The sequence below is a fragment of the Aulonocara stuartgranti genome (assembly GCF_965226115.1).
Source record: "Aulonocara stuartgranti genome assembly, chromosome: 15".
NCBI classification, from domain to species: domain Eukaryota; kingdom Metazoa; phylum Chordata; class Actinopteri; order Cichliformes; family Cichlidae; genus Aulonocara; species Aulonocara stuartgranti.
Genome location: NC_138951.1, coordinates 5124092 through 5143090, shown reverse-complemented (window position 1 = coordinate 5143090; position 18999 = coordinate 5124092). Strand labels below are relative to the sequence as shown.

At 42.0% G+C, this 18999-nt stretch overlaps 1 protein-coding gene across 1 annotated transcript; it reads left to right on the top strand.

Moving 5' to 3' along the window:
• Positions 1-3496: 3496 nt before the first annotated feature.
• Positions 3497-17979, top strand: LOC309688695 (E3 ubiquitin-protein ligase pellino homolog 2). Its single transcript, XM_082504600.1, has 7 exons — positions 3497-3879; positions 9169-9298; positions 11860-11961; positions 12385-12579; positions 13182-13367; positions 13475-13680; positions 13850-17979. Exons 1-7 carry the CDS (start codon positions 3800-3802, stop codon positions 14232-14234), a joined length of 1284 nt encoding a protein of 427 aa, XP_082360726.1. The 5' UTR covers positions 3497-3799; the 3' UTR covers positions 14235-17979.
• The last annotated feature ends 1020 nt before the right edge of the window (positions 17980-18999 follow it).

Sequence of the window (18999 nt, the reverse complement as noted above, 5' to 3'; positions counted from 1 at the left end):
AATGCTGAAGTGCAGATTGCCTAACCCACTGATTTCAAAGGTTAATCCTGTCACATGCACAGCAGGTTTATTTGGTCCATCTATGATTTGTTTCTGTGAGATCTTCAGTGACTTCCTTATCTCTTGTTAATCACATGATCCTATATAATCTTTCTTTGTCTTGCTTTGAACCAGCTGGCCTAAAAAAAAAAGCATTTGTAAACAAACTGTACGACTATATAACAGCTTGTTAAAGCTATTTCATACACAGTATATCACACTTTATAATTACGTTAGTTTTTAGTATTTTGCAACAAACCTGCTTGTGTGTGCAATTAGTCCAGCTCCGGGGGGGGGGGGAACAAAATCACCAGCCCTGCCTGGTGTGTATTTGTCCTGTCATACAGAATAAGAATATGCTGAGCCATCTGCAATATCGTGTCAGCCCTGTGCTGAAGATGGCCTCCTCATCAAGTAAAGGGAGTGCAGTCTCTCTCTCTCACACACACAGATACACGCTGGGTATCAGCAGGTATGTGTGCACTTGTGCATCACAGGTAGGTGACTGTTCCAAAGGACACACAGCACACATGAATGCATTTAACAGCTTACGAACTAAATCATGTACTGTAATTGTATTAAACATTAGGATCATTGTGTTTAGTGTGCATTATTCCCAAATGCTTAGGGCTCTGCTTCACCAATTCACAAGTTCTTACGACACACAGCGAAGACAGGGTCGCTTAATGACAGAAATACCTTTTCTTTGTTTGCTCACATCACTATGGCAACATTGACAAAGACTTGGCAGCAGATGGCTGGAACACATCTAAGTGGTCCAAATTGATTGTCTTGAATCCCATCTCTTACTTACCATTCTTCTACTTACATGTTTACTTTTTAGATCAGCACAAACTGAATGCAGATTGTTGAAATCAGAACACGACTCTGGCTATAAATCATGGAAACATAAGTCACATTCTGAGCTATGAGAGTTAGGCTCCTAATTCGAAACACCGACAGCGGTGTCAGTATCAGGTGTTCTATTGGATTGAGCTCTGTTGACTTTAGAGGTATATGCGTATAACAGGAGAGTCACTGATATTTGGAACACAGTAACGTAGAGCTATTCCAAAATGGTTCATGCTGGTGTGTCTTCTATTCAAACATCCACTTCTAAAATATTCAGCTACCACCCCATTTCTATTTTTTGCTTTACTTGAAAATACAGCCTGCCAAAAGCTGAAGAATGATAGCAGAAGTAATGCACTTCACATGTTCACAATTAGGCTGACCTGAAATTTGCTTACCAAATATGGTGTCTGGATAACTTGCCCACTAACCCTGTTACGCACGTGATACAGATAAATAGCCCCAATGTAGGTGACACAAACGATTTTGTAATATTGACTTCTAATGTACATTTTCTATGCTGTGAATATAAAAAAGACTGCATACTGTGATAAGCCCATGGCAATGTGTTTGACTGACAATGCAAAGTGGCTGCCAATCAAAGTGCCACGTCCAATCTGTCAAACGAGTTCAGTTTGTCTTCGGCGAATATGACGGGGCTATGAGGTCATGGAAACATGGCCTCTGCTGTTTCCTCTTCTATTTGTGGCAGCAGGATGATGCTGTGAATGAGACACTTTACTAATAGAGTGCCTTTTCAGCTCTCTACGTGACAACAAACATCTATTCTGCGGTATCCTTTAAAACGCAGATGAATCCCTCCTACTGTTCTGTTGCTGCAATCGTTCAGCGACGTCAGTAAAAATGATAAAACACTCAGATGGGGATTACTACATGATCATTAAACATAGTCAGCCAATTACCAGACATGGAGTGGGGTTGTATTCATTCAGAACATTCCTTAAATTCCTGGTTAGACATGACAGGTAAATAATCCCGACAGCGAAAACTGGATCCTTGTCCTGCTGATGGATTATTATGGCCACAAACTATGTAAATTAAAAGGAACAGTGAGGATTAGTACAAAAATATTTTCTAGTTTAATACTGAAACTGAAGCCGAACAAGGACAGGCAGACAAAAATAAAGAAGCAGAAGGAAAAAAGCAGGGAATATGGGAGAGATGGCAGGAGAGACTGAGGAGGGTGTGACCTTAATCTCACAGTGGAAAAGGAAGAAACTCACACTGAAACATGCACAAACACAAACACACAGAGAAGCATGCACATCTGGTCCATCCAGTTTCTACTTTGTATCTCAGAAGAAAAGTATGTTGGAGGTTAACCTTCTGATATCCAGTATACAAAAGATTACTTAGTGCTCACGCTGGTTGATCAGTTACTCTGTGACTGCTGTGGGCTGTCAATTATGAAATAAGGGTGTGGCTGTTTGCTTTGGTTAATTCTGAAGCTGATTCATGAGTCATTACCCACATACAGTGTCATCACTGCTCTGTAGCACTGCAAATGTGTTACTGAGGGCACAGTCATTACCTTTTGAAACTATTATCATAGCAATTAGGTTAACATCTGTAAATTTGCACATGCAAATGTTTTACTGCTGTCCCATATATCCAGTAAAAAGAGGCCCGACACTGCCACACACTGCAGAGTCATGCAGAGTGCTATACCGTTTCGCCTTGCAACTCTATCTGCAAGCTACTACATGTTACACCAGTAAGCCAAACATGAAAAAGGGGACTGCTCCACATGAAGACAACGATGCTGATCAGTGTGTCTCTGGCTTCTGTTCAAAACCCCTGCAGCAAAGGTTTTGCTTTCATGTGTTGGTGTGGGGTGGAGGTGTCATATCTAAGCTTAGCTGTTCATTCGTTTATATTACTGGACAGTGCGTGTAAATAGAAGTGATATTTAAACTGGAAAATTAGTCACAAAAAAAACCATTCAGACTTTACTGGCTGGAAAGTTGTACTTAGCAAGTGCACTGCCCTCATGCGGTCACAACATGATGCCTTACTACAGTGTGAGAGAAAAGAGCGAGAGAGGGATGCACGCGTGGGTTCCAGCCGTCCTATATCCGTCTCCCGACTCCCACATGAAATCCAGGGAGCGGGGGGGAAGGTGTAGTCTGGGGCGCAGTGGTGACCCACATCTTAGCTCCACCACCACACCCCCCGGAGCTCCTCCTTACGTCAGACTGAATAATGGCCCGTTAGATCAGCATCACTTATGACCATACCAATAAATAAATAAAAAAATCCAGTGAGGTAGTATTTTACTTTAAATATAGTAGAATCCCTCGGTATGGCAGGGGGATGCGGGTACTTCCTGTGGATTTCGAAATGGCTCATTTTATTCTATCGGGGGGAGCCAGCTTCACATCACGGATGCATCCATTCGTATTCCGCGGGTGGATACGTTCATGGCGCTTTTACGTTCTAAATGCTGAACTGCATTTATTTATCTAATAATCGCACGTGAAGTTTTTATCAGCATTTTCAATCGAGAAGTTGCACGTTTTTCCCAACGGGCGTAAATTTTATCAAATTTTTCGACATATGCTGTGAATGGCATCCTCTTCCCCCAATTTATGGTACAGCCCACTCCCTACCGTTAGCCGTTGTTGTATCCCCTGCTACTGAACAGATTTGTCGCGATACAAACTAGCTACACACTGGCATTAAAGCCACGAAAAGATGCTCCTTCACCGGATTAAAACAATGAAAAAAACACCTAGAAGTCTGGAAAAACTTTGCCCAACAGTGCCCAAACTTTGGTAGACTACAACCAAAACCACTTCCCTACAGTTTCGAGTGTGTTAGCATTGTTTTATCTCACCACTATTGCAATTGGACGCGTTTTTTGCCCCATCTGGACCAGTCCAGTCTGATGAATTCACCGAAAAAAGACGGAGATGATGATGTGCCCGTTAAAGACCCGGTAAAATACGGCGAATTGGTCATTTTGGGGTAAGTCTTTTAAAACCTTAAGCTAGAGTGAAATTATATCGTTTGGTGAACAGCTCCAGTGGCAAATTAACCTTTAAATATGTAGCGGTTTCACCAGCACAAATAACCCAGCAAATGACGTTCGAGTTCAGCTTTAATCCACTGCTCTTACAAAATATATCGCGCTTACGGTTGTTTTAGGGTTATTAAATCAATCGTAGTAAGGGATTCTAGCTTATTTCTCATTTATGTTACATTGTCGTCGTTTTCCCTCACCGGTGTAGCTGTGTAGTAATGTTAAAAAGTAAGTTTTTAAGGCATTTTATCTCAAACTACAGCCCAGCATAGTTTCTCCATCATGTTTAAGTGTAAAGGTGCAACATCTGCCTTGGCCATAGTACATAAGGCTACTACGGATGTAGCCGGTTTTTCATCAATGGTTGTAGTGGCAGCGCTGGATTGCTCAGACCTGAAAATCCCAATGATGTCATACTTTGCTGGATCGGTGCTCGCTAAAAGTAGCAGGGAGGAGAACAGCGTCGTCTGAAAAATGCGTTTTGCTTATATTCATAGTCATAGTCGCGCTCTCGTTTGGTATTACTAATTAATAAAACGTCTCAGCCAGATGACCGTCCATGCCAGGGCGGGAGGGAGGGAGGGAGTGAGGGAGGAAGGAGGAGGAGGCGGAGGAGGAGAAAAGCCCTTCTACATCACCAGCGCACGCAAGTACAGGAGTGGGCAGGATGTGCTGATGACAGCCACCAGCTTCCACAGCACTTCCAGCCCTGCAGCTCCACTCTATGCACAGTTTGCAAGGACCAGGAAATTACAACACACATATACACATACACAATCATATACACAGCCTTACACAGGCCTCCCTTTTGCCCTGCAGAGCTTCCTGTGTATGCCAAAGATAACTGACCTAATGGCCTATCTCTTCCCCTCCAGCTGAACACAGAGTGAGGAGGCTGTAGCCCGCCTGCATTAGAATACTGATTAACGTCCGTTTGAACACAGCAGCCCTTTACACGCTCACATCAGAGTAAGGATGTGAGAACTGAATGCCTATTTTGAGAATTTTTTTCCTTTTTTTGGCTGTGGAACTTGAACACCAGTGTGCTCTGCAGTGTGTGCCGAAATGCGCCTCCTCGATGGCTAAAAAAATGCATTTTGTACAACCTCACTTTCAAAGCTGTGGTGATTGAGAGTCGGTTTTGATTGTGCCCTGCCAGACTGGTAACCTGTCTGTGGTTTTGAAAAAGAGCTGACAGACAAGGATAAAGAGATAAAGCTGATTAACTATCTTCCAGTGCCACAGCCTGGTTGTAGTAGTACACGGTACAGTAATATTGTGAATAATTGTTTTATTATATGGGTGATCACAGGTATATTACATTTGGATTTGTGGAATTTATTGCTCTCAAACATACAGCAGGTAATTTTGCCTGGAGGCAGGCAGTGTAAGAACAGATTGTATCTTTTACTGCTTCCTGTCAGATTTCATAATTTTCTGGCCATGTTTTATGCAACTGTGGTTTGGCTTTGCATCTGTCAGCTTTGATGATCCCATGCCCCTTGTGGTCAATGTCTACTTCACTGCTGGCCATGTGATCTTTGCAGAGGCTGCTTGCCTGCTATCTCTCGTCACCTTAGTTATTCTGGACACCATGTACCACCACCATGCCCCGTCCAGCAACCCCCTCTATTCGCTATGCGAACACCCTCTTGTCTTCTCACACCTTTCTATTCTCCTCCATAACTTATCTCAATATGGTCTCTGTCTCATTCCTCTGTCTATCACCCAGCCCTTTCTCTAGCCGACCATTCAGTGTTTTGCTGAGTGCTGACTTTCACAGAGGCAGGCCTCCTTGGTGACTTGCCCTCAACGAAAATAAACCTTGTGTTGAGGGGCAGAAGGAGTGAATATTTCATATAGTGCCTTATGATGTGTGCACATTTGTGATGCAGGCTGAACTGCCCACAAACGCATCTTAAAGAGCTGCTGTCCTTCTGGCCTTTCCCCCTCAATCCTCTGCTTTGCGTGATCTTTCAGTCCCTGTTCTCCATCTCCCGTCCTTCATTTTATTCACTTATTTCTCTAAAACTTGTGATAGCTTCTGACTGTTTTTCTGCCTCCATTTCGACCAACCTGCTACCCTTTTCTCTATCTCCTGCAGCCTCTTATCCTTTGCCCTATTTTATGTGCTCTGACTTTTGGCCAAAGCCCTGAAAGCTCTGTGCTTGCGTGTCCGTGATTCCTGCACCAGTCTTTTCCTTGTTAGTCACAGTTTAGTTTGAACTGTCAGAGCAGGCCAGGAAGGGTACAGGTTTGCATTGAGTCATGCTCTTTAATTGGATTTCACATAAAAAAAAATCAAAGTTGAATGTGCCCTGTTTGTAGTATTTCCAGGTGACATACTTGATCTGTTCAGCATCATCATCCCACCTTCCTTTCCCGCTCTATCCTGAGGATTGTCAACCACAGAAAATCTATGTTCTGAGATTCATGGAATTGAAATGCACAATATCAACTTGCTCTTAGACAAGCTCACAGATTGAACCATCAAAGACAGTTTACATTTTTTCATGAATACAAATTTATTGAAGTGTTAGTATTAAATAGTAAAAGAATAAATAAAAACAGGCCTGGGGTAAATGCAGTGAAAAACTATGAAAAATATGCTAAAGTTGTTCATCTAATTTATTTTCAGAGAGCTCATGTCAAAGTGATATTAGAGTGATTCAAGTGAGCGACATTAGGTTGCTGGAAACTGCTGTTATTAACAGTTTTCCCTTTTCATCCTCTCACACAGCTGTGAGCTGTCAGGAGAGGTCACGTTACCATAAGTATAATAGAAGATTACCAACAGGTGTAACACTAAACCAGTGTCCTTCTAGCTTCTTAGATATGGTCGGTGACAGAATATAATGAGAGTGAAAGTAAACTAGTGAAGGAAGAGACAGAAAGCATCTTCATTGTCAGGTGTTGTCAGTCATGTCACCTTGAGCCCAGTTTGCAGCAAAAAAAACAACAACAACTTTGCAAATTTAGAGACCGAAGCTGTTGCAATGCCTCCAAACTGCTGACATTCTGGTGTTTGCTCGCTCCATGCTACATTAGCTCTGCTGCTAGCTGCTGCTGTCTATTGAGGAAGTAAACACAGAACCATAGTGAACTGAAATGAATGTATCAGACCACAGATCAGTTCAGTATAACCAATATCCAGACCAGTAACCAGACCAGTTTTTTTGTTTGTTTGCTTTGTTTTTTTTTGGGGGGGGGGGGGGGGGGGGGGCTGTCAGACTAATATCTGATCTTAATATTGGATCGGTGCATTCCGATTTCAAGGAAGCAGTTTGAGATGATTTTACCTTTCTAGCATAGTTTATGTTATCCTGCTGGAAGCAGCCATCAGAAAATAGGTACACTGTATTATAAAGGGATGGACATGGTCAGCTGCAATATTCTGGTATATTGTGGCATTTTAACAGGGATACTGATCGGTCAAGAACGTATCCCTCACATCATTATACCACCACCAACCTGAACCATCGATACAAGGCAGGATGGATCCATTACCAACATGTTAATGGCAGATTCTGACCCTATCATCTAATTGTCGCTGTAAAATTGAGACTCCAGTCTTCTGTTTTCCACTTTCAGTGAGCTTGTGGACATTATAGACTCAGTTTTCCATTCTTACGTGTTAATTATACTTATACGTCAGATTTATGTTGTAACTTACGCCATAACTGGAACCTTGTTATAACCCTACGCACCGACCTGATGTGTACCTCTGAGAAATGTGCCTACACATTGGGTTGATGGATACAAAAGACTTAAATGGCGTGAAAGGTTGTGGTGTAGGGGTGAAATGAGTTTCCAATTATTACGTAAGTTAGGACATACATTTCTAGCAGAGGTCTAAATAAAGCTTTAGCTCACATGAGTGGCACCCAATGTGGTCTTCCAACTGCTTCAAGTTTAATATGTTGTGCATTCAGAGATGCTCTTCTGCATACCTTGGTTGTATTGAGTGCTTATTTGAATTACTGTTACCGACTCAGTCTGAATGCATCTATGCCATACTCCTGTGAGTGGTATCAATAAGGCATTGTTCATCCCAGAGAACTGCCCCTCATCAGATATTTCCCTTTTTTGGACCACTCTCAGTTAAACTTAGAGATGGCTGTGTGGGAACATCCAAGCAGATCAACAGTTTCTGAAATACTCAGACCACCCGTCTAGAACATGCCACTTGCAAAGTCACTTAAATCATCTTTCTTCATTCCTTTTGTAAATTCATCGCAGTGTCAGAGCTACACTTTACTGACACTCAAAAAGTAGGCAGTGCTTCCTTTTGTACTCAAATCAAGACCAAAAGTCAGAAGAAAACCAGACCAGATGGCTTTTCATCCCATCAACTGTGGGGAGCAGTGAAGATGGTTATTGTCAAAATTGTGAGTCTTGCCTGCAGGACTTCCTCTGAATGCTTTTAATAAGAAACATGTCCTGCTCATTAGTCACAAGCCTTACATACTGCCTTTTTTGTGAACTCAAGCTGTGAAAGAAATTACATTGACCCAGCTACAGAAAACATTGAGGACAAATTCAATATCTTAGTTAAGGTGTCAGAAGGATTTTCATTTAAAAGCCTTATATTGAGTTATAAAACAGTAATGGGCTGGACTATGTTATTTACCACCCTCTGAAAGAACCTATCATATCTGCTTGCTATTAATGAACACAAAGCTTCAAAGTATTATTCAGTATCCTCTCCAGACCACTTACTCAACTCTTTATGGTTAATGTAATTGGGCAATGGTGTGATGAAAATAAATCTGTCTTGCTGAAGATGCTTTATATTGTAAGAGGTTAGATGAAGAGCGAGCTCTTCTTTAGTGAACGTGGGCCTTAAGGACAAGCCGAGTGAGTCAGATCAAGTGCAGGTTGTCTTTCTCATTGAGGTTCAGCAGTTTAACATGAATCACGAGTGGCCTGAATGTGCTGCTCTAATTCATTTCAAACGAGCGAGCAGCGGTATTGCTGTAAAGATGCACATAATTAATTGAGCTTGCACTTTAATTGCCGTTATTTTCCTGACATCTTGGCAGCTTCAGTGTCATTTAAGTGATGACTTATGATAAGTATGCAAACAAGATAACTGTGTTTTTAACACAATTAGGCTTTCTCAATAAAGCTAGATGTCGCCTGTATTCCAGCCCAAATTAGATTACTTAAACATCATTTGTTGGTTTCAGTAGATATTTTTCGTCATGTTCTTGTGTTTGTTTATCTTCCTCCAGCTACAATGGCTCCCTTCCAAACGGAGACCGTGGGCGCAGAAAGAGCCGCTTTGCTCTGTACCGAAGGGCCAAGGCCAACGGTGTCAAGCCCAGTGCTGTGCACATCCTCAATACACCACAGGACAGCAAGGTACGTGTCCATGCGCATGTGTGTGTGTGTGCTATAGTTTTCATCATTGTGTAACATGAGTTTCCTTCCTGTAACCCCTGTTGTGTGCCAGAGGAAGGATGACTAATCATGAAGACAGGTTTATGTGGTCTGTCTGTGTGTGTGTGTGTCATCCTACATAAGGCTGTTTGATGTACTGAAAGATGCTGCATGTAAAAAACTTGAGCTGAATTAAGATTTTAATCTGGAGATGACTGATACTGATTACTGCTTGGATACTGTTTTTAGCTAGTACAAAATTCAGGTATCAATAAATCGGCCAACATTTATATTATTTTGGATGGATATTTTTTTTCCCACACAGAGACTTTGCTTGGCTGGTCTTTCAAGTATATGAACAATAACCAACAGTATTGTTTATTTATTTATTTAATTTAAGATAACAGTACCACCTATGATCAGAATACCAGTTGAAAAGCCACTTACTTTTATTTTGAAAGTTCAGTCACTGTTAAGGTCCCATTATAACGTCTGTGCAGTACCTGACAAAAAGCACTGTATGACAAATTATTAACATTAAACTTCAGATTCGTAGCTGCAGTTGCTGCAGCTTAATTGAAGAGACAAGTGTAAGATTGTGTTGGTTGTACCGCCATTTTTATCATACATTAGCACAGAAGCTCAGAGATTCACAGAGTTTACAGAGGAAGAAGTTGCAACAATCTGAAATGGTAAATGGCCTGTATTTGTATAGTGCTTTACTAGTCCCTAAGGACCCCAAAGCGCTTTACACAACCAGTCATCCATCCATTCACACACTGGTGATGGCAGCTACATTGTAGCCACAGCCACCCTGGGGCGCACTGACAGAGGCGAGGCTGTCGGACACTGGCGCCACCGGGCCCTCTGACCACCACCAGTAGGCAACGGGTAAAGTGTCTTGCCCAAAGACACAACGACCAAGACTGTCCAAGCCGGGGCTCGAGCAAGGCGAACTCCCAACTCTTGAGCCACGAAAAGATGAGACCTCGTGGAGAAAAACTTGGCTGTTCTTTGGTTCTTGGTTCTTGTTTTGACTTCTTCTCCTCCTATATGAGGTTTTGTCTGAATGGTGACACCTGTTGTTCAGGAGAATATTGCAGCAGGTATCTGCACTGTAACAGGGACCATAAATGGAAGAGGCTGTGTGATAATGTTACCAACAGTGCACCAATGTGGCGAGTATACTGGGGCCAAAACCATGTGGCAGGGCCAACCTGGCTCACTGGCAGAGTTGGTTTTTTGGCTCTCCTTGACACCATTCAGCTGTCCACCAGAAAGTTCCTGGCCCAGCAGTCTTAGACTGCCACTGAAAGCAGTATTCCTTGCTGTTTTTTGGAAGTCTGCTATAAGCCGCAGAGCCACACTAAATAATATCCCCATGGAGCGAGGCAAACATTCAGGACCACCTAAAAGTAATGCTGTCATGTTCATCACCACCACCTAATGTGATCTGAAAAAACATAGAACTATCTCAAAACCTGGGAATTTTTGACAGTGTCAAATTTGTGTCAGAGCTGTCGTATTATATTTGATTTCAGTGGTGTACTTAATGAAGCTGAACATGAGAGTGATCAGATTTGTGGGATTGTATTACACAAACTGGTTAACAACTTACCATGAAACCCACACCACACCACCATCTGTTCTGCTGTGTTGTTACATGTGCTTTGCTGAGAGCTGACTCTGTAAGAGAATCTGTGTGATGACACCATGTCTAGACTCTTCCAAGCATCTTATTCAGCAATTTCCAACACAACAAAGAAAGGCTTTTATATCAGCAGACACGTCATCCAGTATCTATATTAGATCAACATCCACCGGCTGATCTGTTTGTCTGGCGCTTAGTAGAAGACCAGCACGTCATTGCTAAATGCTGCTCTTAATGTTGGATGATGGTACCGTGGTTAGCACTTTGGCTTCACAACAAGGTTCCCGAATCATGGTGAGGTGGAGTTTGCGTGTTCTTCCTGGGTCTGCGAGAGTTCTCTGACTTTTACCCACAATCCAAAGACATAAGTTAGGTTGTATGATTATATGGGTAAATGTGGCTTGTAGTCTAAAATGCAGTCCCCAACCTTTTTTGTGCCACGACCGGTTTATGTCCAACAATATTTTCACTGACCGGCCTTTAAGGTGCCGCAACAAAATAAAACCAGTACCGGTAGCAAAAAAAGAAGATTTATTCATAACACATGGGGAAAAGACCCAGGAAAACCGAGTTGACGATAAAAACCCTAAAACCGATCAATTTCACAACTCTCACGGCCCGGTTCCAATGACTCACGGCCAGTACCGGTCCGTGGCCCGGGGGTTGGGGACTGTTGGTTTAAAATGCTTGGAGTGGTAAGACTGGAAAAGTGTTGTATAAATGCCAGTCCCTTTGCACAAACTGTTTGAATTTAAAGGCGCCTTTAAAAACAAAAATGTAGATATACTTTATTTGCTTATAACTGTGTGTTTTACTTAAGAATATGGGTGGTTAAATGAAAAGAAAGAAGCTTCCAGAAAATGACAAGTTGTTGCTGTTGTTGTTGTTGCAGGCGGTGCACAGCAGGGGGCAGCACAGCATCTCTTTCACCCTGTCCCGAAACCAGACCGTGGTGGTGGAGTACTGCCATGACAACAACACAGACATGTTCCAGGTAACACAGCAAGCAAACAAAGTCAACTTTTATTTTCTTTTGAGTGATGAGAGGATTCACAGCAAAATGTACTCCAAGAAGTGCGATCATGTGCAAGTTTCCAACTGTTATGTAATCCCATCAAAGTCATTTCTACAGGAGGGTAGATTATTTTGGTTCAGAACTGGGACCATTAAGTGTTAAAAATAAAGAGATTTACGTCATAGCTCCAAGAAAGTCTATTTTTATGCACACGCTTGTGCTTTTCTATTGCTCTTACAGATCTTTTTAAACATAAAAATGAACCATCTTGCCCAGATAGCTCAAAGCCATAAAATTATGAGCACTGATGCTTTAAAAGAAATAGCTCTGCTTACCAATAACATTTTAATGAGACATTTGTTTCAGTTAATAAATAGTATTTTTCTGTGCTGTCCCCTGCAGATTGGACGCTCCACAGAGAGTCCTATTGACTTTGTGGTAACAGACACCTCTGGAGGAAAGGAAGGCGAAGATCCTTCCATTGCTCCCAGCACCATTTCCCGTTTTGCCTGCAGAATAGTGTGCGAGCGCAACCCGCCTTACACTGCACGCATCTATGCTGCAGGCTTTGACTCCTCCAAAAATATTTTCTTAGGGGTGAGTAGACTCATACTCCAGCAACAGGTTTCTAATAACAGAATATTTTAGATTTTAAGTTATTGAAAAATCTAACTGAGTCCCAGTTTCTTGTCTACTGTACACATCCTGATGATTTAAGAGAGCTTAACTTTCCATGAAACGATCTGATAAAAATTGCAGTGTTTGACTAGCTTTCACTCATTTTCAGTCCATTCCTTGTACCTGACCATTTTGAGAGTGTTGCTTTGTATGTTACGCCACTTAACACTGACCTATGAATCATTCAAGCATAGAAAAGCACCTGCCTGCAAGGGATGGGTGCGTTGTCCATGTGTTTCCATGTGTATTTGCACATCTCAATAAATTGCTGTACCCATTTTCCTTGCAAAATGGTGCGGTGGCCAAAGACTTTTGCACAGTGCTGTGGGACTTCTGTTGTAGAAAGTGATGCACTGAAGATCTAACTGCAAAGTCTTTTTTCCCTGTGTTTTTGGACTGCCTGTATTTGAAAGTAAGACGAGAGCAGCACTCTTCATGCTGGGAATAACAGTATGATTGACACAATAAAAATACTTTCTGAAACATATCAATATTATGTTTTAATGTCTTTGCTGCCACAGGAGAAAGCAACCAAATGGAAAAATCCTGATGGGCATATGGATGGCCTCACCACTAATGGGGTGCTAGTGATGCACCCACAGGGCTTCCCAGAGGATCCCAAGCAAGGCCTGTGGAGGGAGATCTCCGTCTGTGGAGATGTTTATGCGCTGCGGGAGACACGGTCTGGACCCAGCAGGGGGACGCTGGTGAGTTGCCGCAGGTTTGGTTACCATATCTACATTTCTTCAGTGAACTTTCGGGGTCTGTGTTTGCCTTTTATTGTACACAAATATCTGTTTGTGCGTCACTTCAGGCGGAGGGGGAGAGCAGCGCACTACGTGACGGGTCGCTCGTCGATCTCTGTGGTGCTACTCTGCTGTGGCGCACCGGTGAGGGGCTCATGCGCTCTCCCACTCTGCGTCACCTGGAGGCGCTTCGTCAGGAGCTTAACGCATCCCGGCCCCAGTGTCCCGTCGGCCTCAGCACACTGGCGTTCCCCAGCCTTCCACGCAGTCATAGGTCAGGGCCACACTGATGGTTAAATTAAGGTCTTGTTATTTATTTAAAAATGGATTATTTCCAATTACTAATTTTAGGAGAAAATTCTTCACAGGTTTTTCTATTTTGTTACACACGCATGCATTAAAAAATTTTCTTTAAAATATCGGTACACTTTATTTAACTTCAGCCTTGAAGAGCGTCAACCCTGGGTCTACCTCGCCTGTGGCCACGTCCACGGACGCCACGATTGGGGCCAGAGATCGGAGAGAGAGGAAGATCCAGGAGAGGGTGAAGGCTCCACCACCCGGCGAGAATGTCCCCTGTGCAGGAGCGTGGGTCCCTACGTGCCGCTGTGGCTGGGCTGTGAGCCTGCGGTGTATGTGGATGCCGGAGCCCCCACTCACGGTTTTGTGCCATGTGGCCACGTCTGCTCAGAGAGGACAGCCAAGTACTGGGCTGAGACTCCTCTGCCCCATGGGACGCATGCCTTCAGACCTGTCTGCCCCTTCTGCTCCACTGCCCTGAGCTCCCCCGGCTGGACACGGCTCATCTTCCAGGGCCCCATCGACTAATCACCACTTCTCAGCAACAACCACAATAGCAGGAAGCTACCTGAGCTGCGTTCATGCGTTCAAATGTTGATCAGTATGATAAGCGTGTGTGTTCTGTACAATAACACTCTCTGTTACTGAATGTAGCTCAGTGCTGACAAATCCTTCCCTTTGTTTATCCTTTAGGGCTTGCTGATTAGTGTAAGATCAAGAAAATAGGACAGAATTATCATTGCTGTCAATTCAAAGTGTTTTCTAAATTTTAAACCATTTCCCGCCCCCCTCGTGCAGGAGTCAGAGGGTTTTAATTCCAGCTGAACACAGTGGCAGTTGATTTCAGTCATTACTCGTCTTTCAGCGAGACACAGCTCTCAGAAGTGATGCTGCACGTTCACAGCTTAAACTATGATGCTGCATTTTAACTATATTATCAAATGATAGCCACATGACTTTCGTGAGTCTTCAACACCATGCATTGTATAAAATGCAAGTAACTTTTGCACTTATTCATCTTCTACCCTTTCACATGAAGCGTAACCACTTCTGCTGCTGTGGAATATATATATATATATATATATATATATATATATATATATATATATATATATACTTTTTTTTTTTTATTAGTTCATTGGCTGCGGCAGGACTTTCATCACAAAGAAACTTAATGCTTCTGGCATCAACTTCCATAAAAAAATATCTTATCTGACATCAGCATTATAATTAATGGTTTTCCTTTCTGAACTAGCAACCGTTTTATATTTCTAGCTGTGTTCTCAGTGGGCTTTGTTAACTGCGGATGGTTGATGATTATAATGTGGGATCAGTGGCTCGTGCTTCCATACAGCATTTAACACTCTTCCTGATCCATGAAGGAAAACTTCACAACTATTTCTGAAGTTAAGGAATTAGAAGCATATGTTGTTGGAGTCCTTTACATATCACTGTAGAGTAAGATCTATGCACAGACTGCCCATTAATGACAGACCCCTATGTGTTGTAATTCTTTGGACAGTAACCTGCAGATTGTTTGATTAGCTCTGAAGGGCCAGAGGGAACACTGCAGTACTTTTACAGCAGATCTTTTCCTAATTATGAAGCAGGGTAAGGATAAACAAAGGCTTGGAATGAAAACCGGGTATGAACTCCACTTCCCAACTCTGAAGCAATAATAGCACTCCCATAGATAAGCTAGATGTTATGCTATGTTTAGCCAAGTGTTAGGTCAGCAGTCCAATTCAAATGTGGCTGAAATGGTTTCCAGGTAAAGGGCTCAACCAGAGGCGTGTTCAATCCCGTGACTTATTTCCAAATTGGGGGTCATAGACCAGAGAATATGAGTGATACCACAAGCTGCAGATTTGAAAGACTTAATGCCTGATCCATATTTAATTACTAATTCTATCATTTCTTTACTGTGCTGGTAATGCTGCAAAACTATCCAGCTTGTTCTTTGTTAATTTGAACACACTTCTGGTTTCTGAATTATGTTAAACAGGGTGTATGGTAGTGTGATGGAGTGTCAGTAGGCTTGACCTTGTGTAACCTCAAAACATTTTTTTTGGGTTATTGTTTCAAAGAAAACTATTTTGTTAGGAAACGGGGAGGGTTTTATTTGGGGAAGTGGGAGGAATTCTTTTAGATGTTCAGTGTTTAAAAAAATTATACAGCAACTATTTTTCTATCTGACAATTGGTTTTAGTTAACTGTTGTTACTCAGTGTACGTACGCAAGTTGTGTATGTTACGAGATATAATCGTGCGGTAGATGTAGGGGAGCTTGTGAGTGAGAAAACATTGCCAACACTGTGTCTAACGAACACACACACTTTCACACACACTCTGCTACCGTAAAACATTGCCCAGACAATGAATGTAGCCAAAATACTTTGGGCTATATTTAGCCTTCCCTGGTGCTCATATTGAATGGTCTATATTGTGATACTATTTTTGTAACTGAATATTAGGTGTAGCTTGGTGAACTAGCTCAACAAGTAAATTCAATAATAGCCTCAAGTATGAAAGACATAACTGATTTAAAAAACAGAAAAAAAAGAAAGAAATACACTCACGTGAAAAAATTGTGTCTAGCTTGCATGTGCTGAACGTACACATACAGTATGTACACTACACGTACACGTACTCGAAAACTTTGCACGGTGGAGCGCCAACTTGCAATTCATGCTGAGAACGTTTGAGCTGTCTTCCGAGTCCTTCGTTGGTTAAAAACTGCAGCATTTCTGTTTTGTTTTTGTTGTTTTTTGGGGGAGGTGGGCTTTAAAGCAAGAGGAAAAAAGAACGAGCGCCTAAATAGATCCTCATACGTGATAGATCCACGATCTTTGTGAATGAGACCTCTTGAATCCCACTTTGTACTACTATGCTAATATTTTCCACCAAACCAATTCATCACAGAAAGACATTCACATCGATACTTGTTTACATTTTGTATTTGGACCCGTCATGGAGCATTTAAAGCTAATGAAAGACAGCATGTTTTCCATTTGAAGGGGACCTCTTATGCTTCTTCAGTAGCTTTGCATGGTTCACAGTTCAGAATAATCCTTATTTACCTTGACAGCCCACTCAGTTCATTTATTGTGTGAATAAAAGCCATTTTGGCTCCCCGCCCACGCTTTTAACTTTATTCTGATTGGCTGCCCCTCACTCAAAGACTGTTTAAACAGAGGGTGGGTGGGGCTCCTGGTCTCATTGTTAGAGCTGAATTCCTGAGATGACCGTAATCATATGGGCGCAGATGTAGAAGAAAACAGAGCCTTTTGGGTCGTTTGAAGCTTTACCTCGTTATTTGAAAGGTCGACCATTATTAATATCAACATCCACTTTTGTATAAGCATGTGTATGACAGAACAAGAGGAAAGGCATAATAGGTCTCCTTTAAAGTCTAAATATAAGATTTGTAGTGTGGTGGATGAGGGTTGTGTTACTGTTGCTCAGGATTAAGGATTTTAGAGTCACAGCTGAAAGATGCCTGATAAAAGGCACTTTGAGTGAAAAAAAGTTCCAGATTAAGGCGTTCGATGTGAGAGCAGCCACATCTTATGTCCAAATTCTAGAGGGCAAACAGTCGGGTAGATCACCACAGGTCAACCACTTACGGGTCTCATGAAACAGGCAATGAAATCATGTGTATTAGCTGGCCTTCGCAAATCACACCAAATCCAGTGAATCTTGCTTTTGACAAAATATATATAGAGAGAGAGATATGCATATATACAGTACAACATGTAACACCATTGGCATGTGGATGGAGAACAGTTGCAGCACCCCCACTGGGTTCTAGTTTATGAGCTAACGTACAATATTTGTTTGAGTTTTCTTTTTGTTTTATTCTATGACTCACTTTGGGTTATGGACATCCATATGTAACTTTTTTTGAGTTTTAGATTTTAGTATTAGTTAAAAAATTAGAGACTAAGTATTTTAGCTCAGCATCAGGTTGTTTGATACCACCAGTAACATCATCAGCTCTTCCCTAACTTCGTTTGTTATCATATCTATTAATTGACCTTCATAACCAGATGGCCAAACCTCAACTTCCTCAACTTATGAGCTCGTCTCATCGTAGGCGAGTGAGTAGCTGATATGTATAATACAGCATAAAACCTCACAGTTAACAATGCATTCCTTTAACTATAATCTGTGTTGTGTACAGCTATTTTGTATTATTTTATAACATATTCTTCTGTAATCGTCCGGTGCACAGACAATCGCTATACACATGTCAATAAACCAGTTCAAAGTTTGCCGTGCTGTCCTTTCTGTTTAACAAGGGAAACAAGAAGGCGCCAGCAGAGGGCGCCCTCTACCAGCTCCGAGGTTTCCACACCATGAGCAGGGTTGCTTTGAGTTGCATCACCTGTTTTAAATAATCATCTGTTTTATGAGCACTTTTGGCAGTCGAGTACGGTACATCACCGCGCAAATGTGATAACGAGCTGCAAATGCCGGCAAAATTACAGGCGGCTTGATTTCAAGCAGAAATATAAAAGACTTTGCAAAGAATTCAGGGTGCCTGGTGAAAGGCTCCCGAAGCCCTGCGTGGAGTGGTGTTATTCAGGAGTTTGTACAGAAATTATGTCACTTCAACCATGAGGAGGAGGCTTTCTGCTTTTGAATAAGCGTTTTTCACGGGTGTCGTGCCGACACGCTACATTTAAAGTCTTTCAAAGCAGGAAAAGAGAAAACCCAAAGACTGCTAAAACTCGAGAGACGGTATGCACAGTTTTAATTTGGGTGCATGCACTACAATTTTCATCTCATGAGCGGCAATATGTTCTTAATTTTAATCATAGGCACATTTTTTAGAAGAAAATTTCCGTACACTCAAAAACGCCAACTTTGCAGAAAGAGAAAATTCACTACCAGTTCTCTTTGTCCATTGGTTTGAGTGCAGTTCACTTTAGAACATCAATGTGATGCATTTAATGTTCGATGCTTGCACCAGATGCACTGTAATGACATAAAAAATAGTCAAAGTAAGAGATGTGCTTGAGGGATCTGGCATCTAGATGATATCCCAGCCTAAGACACATCAGATGACCCATTCAGCAGGCTGGTTGCTGCTATTACTGTATAACCAGTAAGTAATCCACTCTACAGCCTCATTTGGAAGTTTTTATCCAAACAGTAACCACCGATGAAAAGAAAACAAGCCAAACTATGTGTAAGACCTCTGGTGGTCATGTGACAAAAAGCATATAAAATCATTAAACGATGGACGTTACCTTTGGGTCTGAAAAGTGATCTGTGCATAAGAACCTGTA